This window comes from Halichoerus grypus, chromosome 11 (genome assembly GCF_964656455.1).
Source record: "Halichoerus grypus chromosome 11, mHalGry1.hap1.1, whole genome shotgun sequence".
NCBI classification, from domain to species: Eukaryota; Metazoa; Chordata; class Mammalia; order Carnivora; family Phocidae; genus Halichoerus; species Halichoerus grypus.
In genome coordinates, this window is record NC_135722.1 from 91,729,557 (window position 1) to 91,746,836 (window position 17,280).

Below are 17,280 nucleotides of genomic sequence, written 5' to 3' on the forward strand. Positions count from 1 at the left end.
AACAAATACATGAAAAGATAAATTTAGGGGGAAAGTAGAGGAATGCCTTTTTTTTTTCAACCTGGTCATCTTGAAGCATTGATAGCACCCATTTTTCTCCTTCTCTACTTCATTCCACACATGCAATCTTGATGTTTGAGGGGGAATAGGCAAGATGGAAAGAGCTGTGATAAGCAACAAGCAATATAAAAAAGAAACTGTTGTTTTCACTGAGCCAACCACCACCACCACCAGATTTGCAAATGCTCCTGTCTTTTTCAGAGTATCTGTAGAACCAAAGAATTCCCAGTATCAGCTACTCCCATGTCAGGGGAGACGGTGAAAGTTTAGGGATCAAGAATTATTCCTTAAAATTGTAACCACTCCCCACTCCTCAAAAAAGAAGTTTATGACTCAAGTCAGTCAGTTTGAGGCCGTCTCTTGTTGGGAAGTAGGTCTGTTTTCCAGTTGTGACATCAGAATGTCCGAAAGGAAGGGAAACTTTGATGATGAATAGTTTTAAAAATGCATTATTACTAGCCCATCCCTTCAGACCCCAAGTCTCCAAAAAGGCCATTGTGTCTCCTTCACTAAAATGTCCTTTCACCACTTGGGACCTTGAGAGAAGGCCTGGTTGACGTACCTGGAGATGAACTCAAGCTTCACAGAATTGGTGTCCCTACCCTCAAACCATCTGCGCTTTTCCCGTGGTTGGAACTTCAGAAATCAGGAACTAAAATAGTCCCTTCTCTGGAGCCATTTAAATAACCGGGTCTCATTTTTACTGTGCTCTGTAGTTTTGAAAATGTGATGAGTCTTAGGCCCAGGGGTCTTCAGGCTGACATCAGATCAGCAGGGCAAGACACTGACAGGTTCCGTAGAAATGGACAGCTTTGCTGCCTCCCCAAGTTTTAGCTCATACGGTGAGAAATTTTAAAGTGGTTCCTAATAGGCCATTTATTTTCCAGTGCAAGTTTCCTCAGAACTATTCCTTATGGATGATTTAGGCCTAGGATAGTGCTGAATAAAATAACTTCATCTGGGCATTGGATTTTTTTTTTCCCTCTAAGTATAGTTGGGATGAGCCTGAGCTAGCAGACATAGCCTATAGTTAAAATAAACCATCCTTCATCCATAAAGAAGAGTCACCTAACCTGCTCATTTAGTCAACAGTTATTTGCCAAGTGCTTACTTTATGTCAGGCATTGGGTATATCAGTGAGCAGAATCTCTGCCCTCCATTCCAACTCCTTAGCCTAGTCCTTGAGATCAGTGTAGCATTTCAAAAGAGGACAAGGAAGGATGGTGGCTATGAAAGAGAGCTTTTCTTCAAGCATTCATGCAGAAACACGGTCCTATATCTTCACCTCACGAGCACCAAGCTATATATGAATGATCATTGAGTGTCTTTGTGTACTCGGAGAAGAAACCATTCTCCAACAATGCAGTGATTTCATCTAGATGGCCACTCCGTTACTTGAGAACTTCTGTGACAAACTAGAGTGGAAGATAAGTCTAGGGCAGTGTTTGGCTCCGAGAAGCAGCAGGTGACAAAATCTTAGCATTTTGTCATCTTGCAGAGAAGGCCAAAGAGAGTTAAGAGGACAGACTGAGAATGACTACGTGTTTCATTTCAACAAAATGACAGTTTGTTCCCAAAACTCTTCCCCTAGAAGATACAAGGATTTAATAGGAAACCTTCAAGCATCTGTCTCCTTCCAAGAAGTTGTTAGCAACCACGTACACCCTCTTCTCTTTGCCTACGTTTGATTGTACACGGGGGTAGTCGTTGAGTATTTTTGTAGCTTAAACCTATGACGGATGTAGATTGTAATAGATTGTTGCTAAGTTAATATTTAACAGACTTCAATCTTTCAATATCAGAGTCTTGCCATACCTGAGGAACAAACTTGTAATTACATATGCTCATATGTAGGGCATGAATTATCGTGAAGTATCAGTTATGATTATATGAGTTAAGCAGCATTTGAAACAAAAACTTCCCAGCACATTCGGCCTTACTCTGTTAACTCTCCAAATCCAAATCGGAATAGTTTCTATACTTTTGCTCTCCTTTAGAAAATGTTTTCTAGGATAGTCTCCATTCATTCATTTTCCCCTCTAAGCTTGATGTAGACCTTTTCCATCTGAATTCTTGGATCTTAATTCTGTGCTTAACTGACAGTTCTACATTTGGGAGTAGTAATGAGTTTCGGACAAACAGAAGAAAGTATCGTTTTGTTTCTGCATCAGGCCATTAGACATAATCAGTTGTACATTTCCTACAGCAAGCATGTATGGGCCAAAATTACTGAACTCTAAGAACTTTCAGGTCAGAAATTAAGCTATTCATTATTTTAAGTGATATGGGATGCCATTTTGAATACAACATCCTTCATCTGCTTTTGGTACTTAGGTCGGAAGGCCATCCTATGCAGTATAATAGCCACTTTATAAGTCAGTCAGAGAAAGAAGATACCGTATGATTTCACTCGTATGTGGAATTTAAGAAACAAAACAAGCAAAGGGAAAAGAAAGAGACAAAGCAAAAAACAGACTCTTAGAGAACTATAGAGAACTATAGAGAACAAACTGATGATTCCCAGAGGGGTAAATGGGGGATGGGGATTAAGGAGTGCACCTGTTGTGATGAGCAGTGGGTGCTGTATGGAAATGTTGAATCCCTAGATTGTACACCTGAAACCAATATCACACTGCATGTTAACTATACTGGAATTAATAATAATAAATTAAATTTTTTTTTAAATTCTTGATCCTTGCGTTTCTGAAATCCTAGGGTCTTGCATATCAATAGTTACTAAGTTTAACACAGCCAGACTATAGAAGTGATGGAAAGCAGTTTATCATTAACTCCTAGAAATTTCCTAGGAAAGAGTGTTTCTCAGATTTTAATACTATGTTTATCTCGAACTGCAGTGTCCCAATACGGTAGCCACTAGTCACATGTGGGTATTTATTTATTTATTTAAAGATTTTATTGATTTATTTATTTGACAGAGAGAGAGAGACAGCGAGAGAGGGAACACAAGCAGGAGGAGTGGGAGCCCGTTGAGCAGGGAGCCCGATGCGGGGCTCGATCCCATAACCCTGGGATCATGACCTGAGCCGAAGGCAGATGCTTAATAACCGAGCCACCCAGGTGCCCAACAAGTGGCTGTTTAAACGTAATTTCAAATTATGATTAAAAAGTTCCTATCTCACACTGATCACATTTTAAGTGCTAATGGCAACCATATTGGACAGCACAGATATAGAACATTTGCATTATCGCAGAAAGTTCTGTTGCACCGTGCTGAGCTAGACACCTGAGGAATTTGACTTTGTATTTGTCTTTCTAGGAAGAGAGACATCATGCAAAATATCGTACAGATTTTGGAATCAGTACAATTGAAGTGGGAACTGTTTCAGAGCTGGACGGACTTTTCAAGGCTTCATCTTTCTAACAAACTGGCCATTTTTGGAATTGGTTATAACACCCGTTGGAAAGAGGATATCCGTTACCATTATGCTGAGATCAGCTCCCAGGTGCCCCTTGGCAAGCGACTGCGGGAGTACTTCAACTCCGAGAAGCCTGAGGGACGGATCATTATGACCCGCGTGCAGAAAATGAACTGGAAAAATGTTTACTACAAGTTTTTAGAGATCACCATCAGTGAAGCTAGGTGCCTGGAGCTGCACATGGAAATTGACTGGATACCCATTGCCCATTCCAAGCCAACTGGTGGGAACGTGGTTCAGTATTTATTACCAGGAGGCATTCCCAAAAGTCCGGGCCTTTATGCCATCGGCTACGAAGAATGTATGGAGAGGCCCCCCTCGCCACACCTGGAGCGACGTTCTCTGGACCCAGGAAAGGAGGGCCGGGTTGACTTGGAGACCCTCTCGGCACAAGCCTCATTACAGGTGGAAATTGAACCCACCCGAATAATCTATTGCTACCTCGGGATTGCTGAGGTCAGGACTCTCCAGCAATGCTTATTTTTACATTTCCAGGCAAATACCAAAACCTTCAGCAAAGATTGGGTTGGTATTAATGGGTTTTTGTCTCAGAACTGTCTTGTGGATCCCGGAGTTTCCCCCAAATCCATCTATATCAAATTCGTAGAAGTAGAGAGGGATTTTCTTTCCGCTGGCTCTTTAGTTGAGTGCCTGGAAAAAGCCATTGGATACCCCTTAAAATTTAACAACTGAATGTCATCCTTCATAAGGATTTGGGCTCTTACCTCCCTCTTCTCTACTCATTTTGCATTAGACTGCCCCTCATCCAGATGCTGCCATCAGACTCTTCACGGAAACTCTTTCCACAATCGGGCCAGTACAACTTCAAAGGAATCACACTAGACTTTGGGCAGAAAAAACAGGCCTCACCTGAAAATGCTCATTTTGAGCAAGCAAGATATACAGCGAACTTGCATGGTGGGTCAGCTGTTCCTTTTTTAAAAACAAAAAGACGATTTTTAAATGGATTTTAGAGCCCTAATATAAACAAATGTAGGTACATTCCATATTGGACAAAACTTATACTTTGAGTTTCATATGAAATTGAAAAATTGTATTTTTTTCACAATGTTTCATTTTTACACATCTCTATGTCTCTATATAAGTATTATTTACAACCCTGAATAAATAAGCAATAGATAATGGCAAGTTAAATCTTGAGTCACAGTAAAAATAAGACTGTTTTTCAATATCACCCTTAGCTACTATTGTATATAATTTAGAGTTTCATTTTTTTCACCAACCAAGTGTTTTGCTATTCCCAATCAGTGTTGCCTGCAAAGACCTTTGTTTCTGTGATGTACCAACTTTACGGTTGTGTTGCCATTTAAACTTTTTAAAAAAAAATTATTAAAGTAATCTTGGCCTCTTGGAGTACCAGTTGAGCTTTTTTGTAGCAGGGTGTGGGCACACCAGTACTGTGGCCTATGCTCTGACTTCACTACTTAGAATGTACAGAACAAAGGGAGCAGGATTTCTTCACTCTCTCTCACTCTCTGTACCCCGCTGACCGATGTCATTATTTCTTGTCAGAGCACCAAAGTCACTGGACATAGCATTTTGTATTTCTTTTTGAAAAATGGCTGGGATATTCCTTCTGACCCTGCGTACGTGCATTTGTAAGAGATGTTCATTCTTCATCTTTATACTCGGTCGGCAGGGGCCACTCTCTCAAAGAGTGTAAGTGGGGAATTATTGTCTTCGTGCTGTTCATTAAAAAAGAGAAGATGTAATAGAAACATCCAAAAACTTTTTAAGTGATCCACAGTAAAGGAAGTTGTAAGGGATCAGCCCATTAGGAAAGTAGCTATCACATTTAGACCTTTCAGGGATTTCTTTGCATCAACTAGCACTCCACTTAGAGGTTAGTGCTCTTGGCTAACAACTAGCTTACTGGAAGGGCAGTCAAGGTCACTTTGGTCTCATGGCTGGGACTTGTTAGGTTGATGGTTTATCTTCAGTGATTCCCTCAACATCTCTCAGGTGCTCTCCTTTAGATGGACTGCAAATCCAGGTAAGAGCTATAATTTTCCCCACCTTTTTTATACTATTGAAGATAAAATTGCATATTGATAAAAAAAAAATTCTCCTTCCTACAACCTGAATGGCCTCAAAGCAGTGATTTTCTCATCCTGATACCTCTAGGTTGGTTGATGCTTATTTTTCGATGGTTAGAGAGCTTATAATCAATGGGATGACTTTTATTAATGTCATTTTAGTCTAGGTTTAAGGAGGTGGCTGTTTTCTGATATGAGCTGCTAAAAATGGATGCTAGTTGGGGCCTCTGGCTGGCTCAGTTGGTAGAGCACGTGACTCTCGATCTCGGGATTGTGAGTTCATGCCCCACATTGGGTGTAGAGCTTACTTAATAAAACAAACAAACAAAAAAATAAGTGGATGCTAGTTCAGGGAGAGTATAAATATTCTTGGAATTTGAGTGTAGCACCTCTTCTCTCTGGGCACAGTTGATAGGTATGGGCCTTAGGAAATTCTCATGACTGCTTTTCTTTGGAACTTGGAATTACAGACCTAAAGGCTGAGGCTCCATTGACCATCTTTTAGCAGTAATTTCTTAATATTCCGTGCTAAGTGCTGCAGGAAAAAGCATTACCAGTGCCACATGGCATCCCCCAAACTTTGCCACTGACCAACCCCAAAACCAACATGCTTCATGCATTTTTTTTCCCATCCCACTTTCTGTTGCTGTTGAGTTACTTTCGGGAACATTTAGTGAGGGTGTTTCAGATCTACCTAACATTACTGAGAATGGGGCATTTCTAGAGCAACGTGAGCAGCATGGAGAAGGGGGCCAAGACTGGATCCAGCAACCAGTATGTTTTCACCATTTGACCTGGGATGAGTGAGCAGTAAGGGCAAGAGGACGAAACAGCACTGGGAAATGGAAGCTTGGAAAGAAAGGAGCTTGCTGATAACTGAATATCCAGTTTCTTTGGCCAGAACAATCTAGAAGAGAGGATAGCAGGGTATCATATAACTCTATGAGCATTACTAAAGACAAAATGTGGGCCTTAATGAAGCCTTAGAACTGAGTGAGGGGGGATGGAGACACTATGTTCAAATGTAAGAATTAGCATGAGAAGGTGCTTTGAGAGATGAGATGAAGTATGATTGGAAGAAACGCTAGTGACCTGCATGTCTCTTAACATATGAAACTATGAACTCAGCTCTCGCATGCAACATGTTTATAGAAGCAGTCTCCAGGCCACTCATGGGTTATCTGCCAACATTCTCATTTTACACAAGGGTAGAGAGCAGTGTTCATCCTAAAAGGCATCCTGGCAAGAACTTTGAGAAAGGAATGGAGCTGCTCTGCTAACTTCTGTCACTTTGACTGACTCGGGGTCAGCAGAAAGAAGTGGTTGGAATAGGAGTTAGAATGGGAGATCTTTTGGTTGGGGTGAGGGCAGTGAAAGAGTCCTAACCGGACGGCCCCTGTGTTACATGGAGAGATTCACCACTTACACATCTTTGGTTGCAGCTTTACTTCCGATGTTGCAAATTATTTGGGATCTACTTTCTGAAAAAGTTAGCTACAGAGAGTGTGTATGTATGTATGTATGTATATATATATATATATATATATATATATAGTAATATATAGCACTTGATAGAGATGAGCACAGCCCATGTTATTAGAGGCTTTAGCATTCCTGGGATACAACCAAGAGACTTTGCACTACCTTTATCGGAAGGAGTTACCTATTTGGGGTAACTTAACCCTAGTCTGGAAATGAAGGAGGGATGTTTACAGGAGGTGGTTTGCAGTGTAAACTAAAGAAAAATTTGAGTGTGATAGAATAGGAAAACCAAACCAACAGCCCTAAGCACACACACACACACACACACACACTCTCCTTGACGATCCAAGTTTGTAGGTCCTTGCATAAGGGTATGAGACTGGCAGTTGTCTGTTTCTGTTGCCTTTGCTCTGGCTCAGCTGCCAAGTATTAGATTCCAGGGGTTGCATGAGCGGTCTAGTGTTTGCACAGGCATTTCTCAAAGCCACTGCCTGGCAGGTATTTGAAGAGCAGCCACGCAGGTCACACCAGGCAGAGGCATCCCAGAGGGTCTGTGGGGCATGCAGGCACCAGGACCACACTCGGCGTTAAAACAGAGCAGAACTGTGTGGAATAAATGGGATCGGAGGCCTGGCTGCTTTTCTTCCCAGTCAACTGGCACCCGGAGCAGACAGCGCCAAGAATTCATTCTTATGCTTTCTGCCCCCGGTGACCTTTGCTCGGTGGTTAAGCTGTGCCCGAATGTTTGAAGTTATCTGTATTTGGGCTGTTGGACTGAGAAGCAAGAACAGGTGCGTGCCCTTCTGTGAGGGAGCTGAGGCCGCCAGAGGGCGCAGAGGTGCCTTTGGACCGACGGGAGGTGGTGGGGTGGGCGGGGCGGGGTAGGGGGGACGGTTAAATTAAATTCACAGCGAACGAGATCTGGTCCCGGGAATTAAAGGATCAGAGCGGGGCTGATGGCGGATGGGCGCAGCGAAGATACGGGGATAAAGAAACGGGGGGCTTGGTCCGGTCTACCTTCCCACAGCCGCCCGCCTCTTCCCCAGTCAGCATAAGGCCCATAAGCCATTCTTTTCAGAGGCGAGGAGCTGGGAGCCGGGCTCCTGTTTCCTCAGTTTCCAGCTCAGCTCCTGGGGCTTCCTTGCGCCACTCCTTCCCCTGCTCGGGGTGGGAGGCACAAGACCCGGTGACCTGGGGCCTGGGTTTCGGGGATTCCCCTCTCTCCGCCGCCCGCAGGTGCAGACGGTCCCCGCGCGCCCCGGCTGGCGCGGCTCTGGGCCTTCCCCGGAGCGGCCGCGGGGGTCCCTGCGGGGCTGGGCGGAGGCGGGCTCGGCTGCATCTCTTCCCCGTCCGCACCTCCCGCCCGGCTCCGGAGAACCGGGCCCCCTCCCGCCGCTCCGCCCCACACCCTGCGGAAGCCCAGTGGCTCCGGGACAACGCGGCTCCCCTCTTCCTCCTTCAGGAAGGCCGCCCCGCTTAGGCGGAGGACGCGGTACCCCCAAACTCGGAGCGGTGGTCGGGCCAGAGCCCGGGCCTGCTCAGGTGTCAAGCGTGCGGGCGGCTCCTGGACGTCGGAGAGTCCCCCAAAGCTCCCTCCGTTCCCCGTCTTCCTTCCCACCCCCCGGCGGCGGAGGGGGAAGGGTATGGCCCCCCCAGTGTGGCAGTTCAGGACCCTTCCCTTTTCCCCTGGCCCCCCGGCCGGCTGTGGGGGCGCCGCGACTTACCCGACCCCACCCTGCGTCCTGCCCGGGTGGAGGCCGCGAGATCCGGCCGTCGGAGCACGGGAGCCGCCCCCCCCATCGGTGGCGGGTCACCCGCACGCCCCGCCCGGGAAGACCGCGACCTCTCCGCCCCCTCGAACGCCCCGCCCCCCTGTCCCCGTCGGTCCCCACCCCGCCGGCGGGACACACGCGCACAGATTCTGGCTAGAGCCGCCCTGGGTGTCAGTGGCCGGGCTCCCGCGTCCGCCCCAGCTGCCGAGCCGCCTCAGCACCTGTCGGTCGGTGTGTCCCGGAGCCGGCGCCCCTGACTCCGTCGGGGCCAGGGAGTGCCATGGTTTCCCTGCCCAGGCCCCCTGCGACCAGCTTGCTGCGGTTTTTGTTCCTGGGGCTGAGTACCCTCGGTGAGTGAAACCTGGACGGGAACGGACTTGAGATGGGTCATGGGGTGAATCCGACCCTGAGGGAGGTGGTCTTGGGCGCTGATGAAGGAACTGGATGGATGCGGCCTCCCGCCTCTGACTCTTGCCCTCCTCCCCCAACGCTCCCTCCCCCATCTACCCACCCAGGGCATCACTGGCTGGTGTTGACTTCTGTCTCCGCTCTGTCCCGACAGCTACCACTTTGGGCGTAGGACTGTGTGTGGTAGGGGAGGGGGTCAGGGCATCTGTCTGGGCGTAGACCTCTATGTGAGTTGTGGGAACCATTCCTCACCAGCACTCCCCACCTCCACCCCGCAGAGCCAGATGAGCTGAGCTGCTAGATGAGACACTGGCTAAAGAGCTTAAGGACTTAACTCCAGCCCCCACCCCACACACGACCTGATATGCAAGAACCCCCAGGAATTCCCTAGATCCCAGGCTTGACAAACGCGCTTCACGTCAATTCCCCAGCCCAGATCCTCCCTCTACCCCCCTCCTGCTTCCTGCCCTGGGAATAAAGGGAGGTGCCCCGAAAGCTTGACCGTGAGGTCACTTAGGACACAGGAAACGGGGGAGGGGTTTGAATGCCTAAAGGAGCAGAATTGTGACCCCCCCCATGAAGTCCACCACCCCCATTGGTTCCCAGAGCCAAAGGGACAAAGGAAGTAGAGAGGAGTTTCCTCAAAGAGTCAGCGAGGAAGGGCTCTTCCTTGGAGCAAGTGCTTAAGGAGTGTTGAAGCCTTCCAGGAGCTCCCAGGAGCTGGGGATGGCCCATTGCGACATCTGGAGAGTAAAGCCCCAGCAAGAACTAAGCCCATTACAAGCATGTTTCACTTCCTCTGGCTCTGTCTTGCCACCTCTTTTCAAGGATCCCAAAAAGGGTGAAGGGTGAGTTTGTCAAGGTCAAATTTAACTCATTTCACTCAGGTTGGAAGTCACCAGATACAGAGAGACATAGAGTGAAATTGAGCCACAGTGATGGGGGCTAAGATGGGGACCACCTAACTCTCACCCATGCCCCCTTTAGCCTGATTCGTGCTGCAAGGGTGTTGGGGCATGAAGTAATTAGGGTCGCCAGACAAAGAGGGCTCCAGAGGAGCCCACCTGCCACACCAAAGCCTGGACAGATTTCTGTCCCTCTAGGCTTGGTGGGCCTGCTCCAGGATCCCTTAACCTCTCAGCCGTCTTCTCCCAACGTTAACTCGGCGCCCCTTTCCTTTCTGCATTCTATCCCCAACTCCCCCATCTCTCTGCTGGGGCATTTAGGAAGCAAGGGAGGAAAGTCCAAGTTCGTTGCTTGGGCCTCGCCTGCACCTCTCCTGCAACTTCTTTTTCTATCGTAACTCTGGCCCTCAGTTTTCACAAGGACAGCCCAGGCTCAGCGTCCCGACCAGGCCGGCCCCTGGGGGTTGCTGACCGCCCACCCGCCACTCGGGAGTTAACTGGCACTCGGGCCCAGGGCGCCGGGGGCAGGCCTCGGCTCCGCTGGGCTCGGCTGGACCGGGCTCTCGGGGAGGCCGGTCCGCTCCGCGCTCCTCGGTGGCTCTGCGCTGCTGCCCCTGGGGCGTGAGAAGCCCGCGGGGGGAGTTTCCCAGAGAAAGGGAGACTAAAAATAGTAGCCCCGGGGAGCGGGCCCATTTTTTGTGCTCCTGCGGCCCTTGCCGGCTCCCTCACTCTGGTCTCGGAGTGGGCCAGAAGGGTCCCTTCCTTGGGCTGCTCCTGTGTCCTTCACTCGGACCCAACCACTCCGTCGTCCTCGCCCTATGGCACCACGGACCCCGCGAGCGACAAGGGGCTTCTGCTGCAGCGGACACCCAGGCCCGAGGGCGGGGAAGCTTCGGACCCCCTTCAGCTCCTAGTTTCCGACTGGGGCGGAGGACAGGGAGCATTTGCCCAGACCCCAGGGAGTCCATCATCATCTCTTTCACCACCGCCACCCCCACCTTTCGCAGCGAAAGGGTCAATGCAGGACCTGGGGGAGGTCGCTGGGGGCGCCTGCGGCGAAGGAAGCTCGCGCGTCTCCCGCGCCCCAGGCAGGTTTCCCGACGGGAACCGTTTGTGGCCTCTCGGGTGTGCGCGGCAGAAAGGCCGGGAGAGATCCGGCACCGCCCGCAGGCCTCCTGCCGTCCGGGCCTCCCGAGACCGGCGAGCCGGCCGGGTCCGCCCCGGTCCCCAGGGGGGCGTCGGGCTCCTTGAGGCAGAGGTTGTTTTCGCCTGTAGCCTCCGGTCCAGCGGCGCCCCGGTCATTGTCTTCTGGCTTATCACCGGGCACCAGCTTCCCGCCCGGCCCGCAGGGACCCCCGCCAGGAAATGGATGGGGGGGGCGCGAAGGCCAAGGAATAGGGGTGGGGGCTCTGTAAAGACGCGCAGCCGGAAAGCCGTGGGGGCGGCGCGCATCCTGGCCGGCTCCGCGCCGGGGCCCTTAGGGGCCTGCAGCCCGGCTCCAGGAGGCCAGCAAGCCCGGGCTGCGCGCGGCCTCTGTCCGCGCCTTGGCCGCCTGGTCACCACGCGGAGATGGCGTCTTGGGCTCCAGAGCGCGGAGGCCAAGGACTACGGTGGCCAGCCTCCTGGGGCCTGGCCTCTCCAAGCCCAAGGTTATTCCTCCCAAGGGCTTGGGATTCGGCTGCTCCATTGCCTCTCTGAAGGGCAAAAAGTGAATGTTTCTGGACGCCATCGCGCAAGCATTAGTTCCACTGTCCTCTCCTTGAAAGCGACACCCCAGTCCACCTCCTGAACGCTAAGCACACACAGATGACTTGTACTTGATTGTCGGGGTGGGGAGGGCCTTCGTGTTCCAGCTCTGCCATGATTTCCTGCGACCTCACAGGACTCGCCCAGATCGCCTGGACCCCAAAAGGGCTCCTTTCTGGGCCTCAACTCTCGGCTTTCCCCGGCGGAGGCCCTGGGTCGGGCCTGAGCGGGAGGCGGGGGAGCACTGTGGTCAGGCGGTCAGCGGGAGCGCGGGGCGGCTCCGGTCTCTCGCTCGGAGCTGTTAGTTCAGAACGAGCCGCGGGTTAATCGCTAATCCGGCGGCCTCCCAACCCCCTCCGCCCGTCGGGTTGAGAAGCAGGAGCGAGGAACGCTGGCGGTGTCCTGACCAGCGTCGCTACCCCCTCCTGGCTCTCGCCCGGGGAAACTGGGGGAGCAAGCGGGCTGTGTAGAGTGCAGATTAAAAGTATTCAACCTGCCCTTCCTCTTAGAGGTCTTCCCCCTCCCTCCCGCCCCGCCTTGGAAATCTGCCCCCTCTTCTTGGTGCTCTGAAATCTGCTCCTCTGGATACAAATAAATGCACAGAAATGTGTCCCTATCCCCTGGTAGGAACCCACGGGCTGAGGTTACGGAGAATAAGCTCCGATGAAAGCAGGACGCGAGGTCAGCAGTCCCTGGGCAGTGTTCGAGGCCCACAGAGGTTGGGACCCTGCCAGGGACGTCCTTTCTTCCCGCCGCGCTGGGCGAGGTCCACCGGCGGAGCGGGGAGCCAGTCCTCCGCGCTCACGCCTCCTCGCTCTTGTCCTCAGCGTCCCCCTCGCAGGCCCAGCTGGAGCTCCACGTGCCCGCTGGCCTCACCCGGTTGAAGGCAGTAGAAGGAGCAGAAGTAGTGCTCCCGGCGTGGTACACCCTGCAAGGGCAGGTATCTTCGTCTCAGCCGTGGGACTTGCTCGCCGTGATGTGGTTCTTGGAGCAAGAAGGGAAGGATCTGAACCAGGTGAGGGAGGGACGCATCTCAACCAGAGGCGAGCTACACCCTGTGGCTGAGCGTGGGGAAGAGCTGGTGAGAGTGGGAGGACTGGCCAGGGAAGGGGGGACCGGGAAGGAATTTCAGGAAAAAGTAAGGTCCTCCTCAGCGGCTCAATTTTTGTTCTGACCTTGGAGGCTGCCCCCCCAAATTTTCTTTTCTGCAACTTGCCCTAGGAATCCAGTACACAAAACACAGGGAAGTGGAAAGGCATTTTGCTTTGCTTTGGGGGAGGGACAGTGAGGATTGGGGTTTGAGGACCAGGAAAGGGTTAGGGCAAGTTTCACACAACTTGAAAAAGTTGAGCATCTTCCTATTTTCACCTTCTTAATGTTTTGGACACTGTCACAGGCCACTTCTCTTCCCGAATCTGTCCCACTGCCCCTTTACACACTCCTTTGAGAGACAAGGGGCAGTCTCCTTTCCCAACCGTAACCTACCCTCCTTCCTGATACCAGACTTCTCAGAGGCAGATCTACCCAGAAGCCAATGAAACTTGATTTTCAGAGCCCCTTATTTGCTCGGGCTCCTCCCAAGGTTCTGGACAGTATTTTCTAGAGGTCATTTGATAAATAGGGGGTACGTATGAGAGAAATTTGGATTGCAGAGATAGATCCAGGTTTCACAGGACCTGAGTTTATACATGGGGAAGGAGGGACATCTTCAAGAAAAAGAAGATTATAAAAAGATTTTTTAAAAAAATTCTTTGATCTACCCCTGCAATCTGAGTTTCTTTCATAAATACCCCCTGTTTACATTATCCCTCACCATTATACCACTTTCTAAATGCCCCAAGGGGGAGATGAAGAGACAGAGCACAGGGGATCAAGAACTGTTGTGGGGAAGAGGACCCAGGGGCAGTGAGAGGGAGCCTAGGGAGACAGGGGGTGAATGGGGAGCTGGGACAAGTTAGAGGGGGTGAGTACAGGGGAGGAAGGCTTGAAGACTGCCAGTCTGGGGGGGGGGGATTAGCCGAGCCTGTGGGCACAGGGCACACATGTAATAACGGGGAGGCATCGTGTCCCACACCAGGTGTTGGCGTACATCAGCGGGGTCACGTCAAGCAAACCGGGGGTATCCCTGGTCTACTCCATGCCCTCCCAGAATGTGTCCCTGCGGCTGCAGGGCCTCCGGGAGAAAGACTCTGGGTCCTACCGCTGCTCTGTGAATGTGCAAGACCACCAAGGCATCAAAAGGAGCCACAGCAGCAAAACTCTAGAGCTCAGGGTGCTGGGTAAGTGAGAAGCGCACACTTGGCAACATCTTCCCCAGCCCCAGTGGAGGCCAGGCAGCTCTCTCTCCCAAATGGCTGAGCATAAAGGTTGGAGGAGGGCAGACAGAGCGATAGAAGGGAGGGGGGCGTGTGTTTGGGGGTGGGTGGGAGGGATCTGTTGGTCCCTTGGGGTTGAGTTTTTAACCTGTCTCCCTGCTCCAGTTCCTCCAGCTCCTCCATCCTGCCGTCTCCTGGGCGTGCCCCGTGTGGGGACCAACGTGACCCTGAGCTGCCAGTCCCCAAGGAGTAAGCCAGCTGCCCAGTACCAGTGGGAGCGGGCACCCCCATCCGCCCAGGTTTTCTTTGCACCAGCTTTAGGTGAGGGAGCTTGAGGCTGTGGCTGGGGGAGGGAAAGATGAGCGGCACCAGAGGGACGGGGGTGAAAAGGGGAGGCAATGCTGCAAAGTCCTGGGGCAGAGGAGGGTGTGGGGAGAAGAGGCGGGGAAAAGAGGGCCCAGCAGGTGCAGCCTCTGTGTTGGGGACTTACACTTGCTGTACACTTATGTTACTGAAGAGGCTCTGGAGCTAGATAATCTGCATTCAAATTCTAGCTCTGCCATTTACTAGCCGCGTGACTCTGCTTCCATTTGTAAAACGGGGATGTCAGAGCCCTGATTTGAACCCATTAGTTATAAAAGATGTTTTGGGACAACTGGGACATTTTCAATATGGATGATTAGATCATTATTATTAGGTATTAGATAATTCCTTTAGAGGATTATTAACTTATCAGATGCGGCAGTGGTATTGTAGTTATGTGGTCTATGTCCTTATTTTTTGGAGATTTATGCTGAGCATTTATTTTTAAGTGTCTCACAAAAAGAGAAATGAAGTAAGTATAGCAAAATGTTAGCAATCATTGAATCAAAGTAGTGGGTATATGGATATTCATTTCGTCCCTCATTCTACTTTTCATGTGACCATTTTTATAAGAAAATTATTTGTATTTTTTAACTAGTGCTCAGCTCATAGGTTTGTTGTGAAATTTTCGTTAAGTTGGTACGTGTAAGGGACTTAGTCTCTGGCATAGAGTAAGTGGCCAATAAACTTTAACTATTAATAATCATTATTTCATATAATCCTTTCAACACCATCAAGGAGGTCATATTACCCTGTTTTACAGATCAAAAAACTGGGACCCAGGGATAGCAAGTAACTTGTTTAAAGTCGCATGGCCTATTCTGGTCAGGTTTTCTGATTCCTAGCCTAATGTGTTCTTTCTCACCACTCCGCCAATCCAAACTAAAAGTAAACATAGTGTTTGGGTTTTTCTGGGCATCAGTTCCTCTCTGAATCTTTTTAGATATCAATCAGGGACACTGAGCAGTGGAAGTGGGGAGCACCATTGAGTTAGCAGTTCTGTACTCAGGGGCAGAACCCAGCATGCTGGCTATCACAACTTTTCCCACCGTGAGGGAACAGACAGATGAGTCTCCCAGAACGTCAAAGAGGACATTCCAGAAGGGACAGAATTTTTTCAGTGGGAAAGACGGTCCCTGGACTGATGGCCCAATTGTGTCCACAGATGCCATTCATGGATCCTTAAGCCTCACAAACCTTTCCAGTCCCATGTCTGGAGTCTATATCTGCAAGGCCCACAATGAGGTGGGCAGTGCCCAGTGCAATGTGACCTTGGAAGTGAGCACAGGTCAGTGAGGGGTAAGTGTGGTTAAGGAGAAGATTGGACGCTGGTGGGGGTGGGGTTGCAAGAGGAGAGGAGGCCTGCCTGCTGAGGCCTCTCATTGTTAACAGGACAAGGAGCTTGTCCTGGTCAGATGTTTGTACAAATGTCTGGTCACTGACTGACCATTTTCTGCTTGACAGAAAATGGAAGAAGAAAAACTGTTTATGGTGGCAGTGGGGTAGAGGGATTGGAGGGGGTGGGTACCATCTGGGGGTCTCCCTCTGACACCAAGGCTTTTCCAGGGCCAGGGCCTGCGGTGGTAGCTGGAGCTGTTGTGGGCACTCTGGTTGGACTGGGGCTGCTGGCTGGGCTGGTCCTCTTGTACCAACGCCGGAGCAAGGCCCTAGAGGAGCCGGCCAATGATATCAAGTAAGTGTGTCTGGTCTCTGCCCGAACGGGGTTCTCCTAGCTTCCCTTGGCTGGAAGTTTGGGCAGCTGTCTGAAACATCATTCCATTGGGTGGATTTTAAGGGAGGGGAGAGTGAAACGGTGTCTGAGCAGGGAGTAAGACAAAGCATGTAGAAATTCTCCCCTCTCCCCCCCTCCAGCTTCTGACCTCTTACTACTTCTTTGATCACTAGGGAGGATGCCACTGCTCCCCGGACCTTGCCTTGGCCCAAGGGCTCGGACACAATCTCCAAGAATGGGACGCTTTCCTCTGTCACCTCAGCACGAGCCCTCCGGCACCCCCAAGGTCCTCCCAGACCTGGTGCACTGACCCCCACACTCAGCCTCTCCAGTCAGGTCCTGCCCTCACCCAGGCTGCCCAGGACAGATGGGGCCCAACCTCAGCCAATATCCCCCAGCCCTGGTGGGGTCTCTTCCTCTGCTCTGAGCCGCATGGGTGCTGTCCCCGTAATGGTGCCCGCCCAGAGTCAGGCTGGGTCTCTGGTGTGATGGTCCAGCCACTCATTAGCTAAGCCATCTGGTTTCTCTCCTTCCTATAGGGGTCACCCCTACCTCAGAGGCCTGAGTCTTGGGGGACCACCTTCCAGACTTCCAGTCCTCTGCCCACACCTTTCTTTACTATGGGAAAACTGAGTCTCTGTTAAGATCCAAACATTCAGGAAGTAGAAGAAGAGAAAGTGGACCTCAGATTAGGAAGAGCCCCTGCCCCCTCCCCCAGTCCTCCTTAGGACTGCAGGGAACACTGCTGAGATAGGGCCCTGGTAGGGACTGCCAGTCAATGAGTCCTCCAAGCCCCCTTGATCTGTACTCCACCCCATCTAACAGCATCCTTCACTCCCACTCCAGCTCCCTGCATTCATATAACCTGTCCTGCTGGCTTGGTTGGGTTTTGTTGGGGCAGGGGATAGGGAAGGTATTTTTTAAACTAACTTGAAATGTGTGTTTTTGTTTTTATTTTGCAAATTTCAATAAAGATGCATTGTGTTTGTATGGAAAGTAGGAG

General features: G+C 50.6%; 2 protein-coding genes across 5 annotated transcripts in view; both read left to right on the forward strand.

Annotated features, from left to right (window-relative positions):
• Positions 1-4,871, forward strand: part of MSANTD2 (Myb/SANT DNA binding domain containing 2) — a 31,439-nt gene extending 26,568 nt beyond the window's left edge. For 3 of the 4 annotated variants that reach the window (XM_036123263.2, XM_036123265.2, XM_036123267.2), the window contains exon 4: positions 3,338-4,871. In XM_036123263.2, coding sequence (XP_035979156.1) covers positions 3,338-4,190 — 853 coding nt within the window. In that variant the 3' untranslated portion in view covers positions 4,191-4,871. The remainder of the gene's footprint in view (positions 1-3,337) is intronic. The other variant, XM_078058814.1, reaches the window with a different exon arrangement.
• A 4,060-nt stretch (positions 4,872-8,931) lies between these two features.
• ESAM (endothelial cell adhesion molecule) lies at positions 8,932-17,273 on the forward strand. Its single transcript, XM_036123268.2, has 7 exons — positions 8,932-9,158; positions 12,695-12,882; positions 13,945-14,146; positions 14,348-14,503; positions 15,711-15,833; positions 16,112-16,238; positions 16,451-17,273. The coding sequence occupies exons 1-7, from the start codon at positions 9,089-9,091 to the stop codon at positions 16,764-16,766; spliced, it is 1,182 nt and encodes a 393-aa protein (XP_035979161.1). The 5' UTR covers positions 8,932-9,088; the 3' UTR covers positions 16,767-17,273.
• The last annotated feature ends 7 nt before the right edge of the window (positions 17,274-17,280 follow it).

Bases quoted from the DNA above. Each gene is read 5' to 3' on its own strand.
- ESAM (XM_036123268.2), top strand. From the start codon at position 9,089: ATGGTTTCCCTGCCCAGGCCCCCTGCGACCAGCTTGCTGCGGTTTTTG. The intron at 9,159-12,694 runs GTGAGTGAAACC...TCTTGTCCTCAG, and splicing joins CCTGGGGCTGAGTACCCTCG to CGTCCCCCTCGCAGGCCCAG. The intron at 15,834-16,111 runs GTCAGTGAGGGG...AGGCTTTTCCAG, and splicing joins GACCTTGGAAGTGAGCACAG to GGCCAGGGCCTGCGGTGGTA.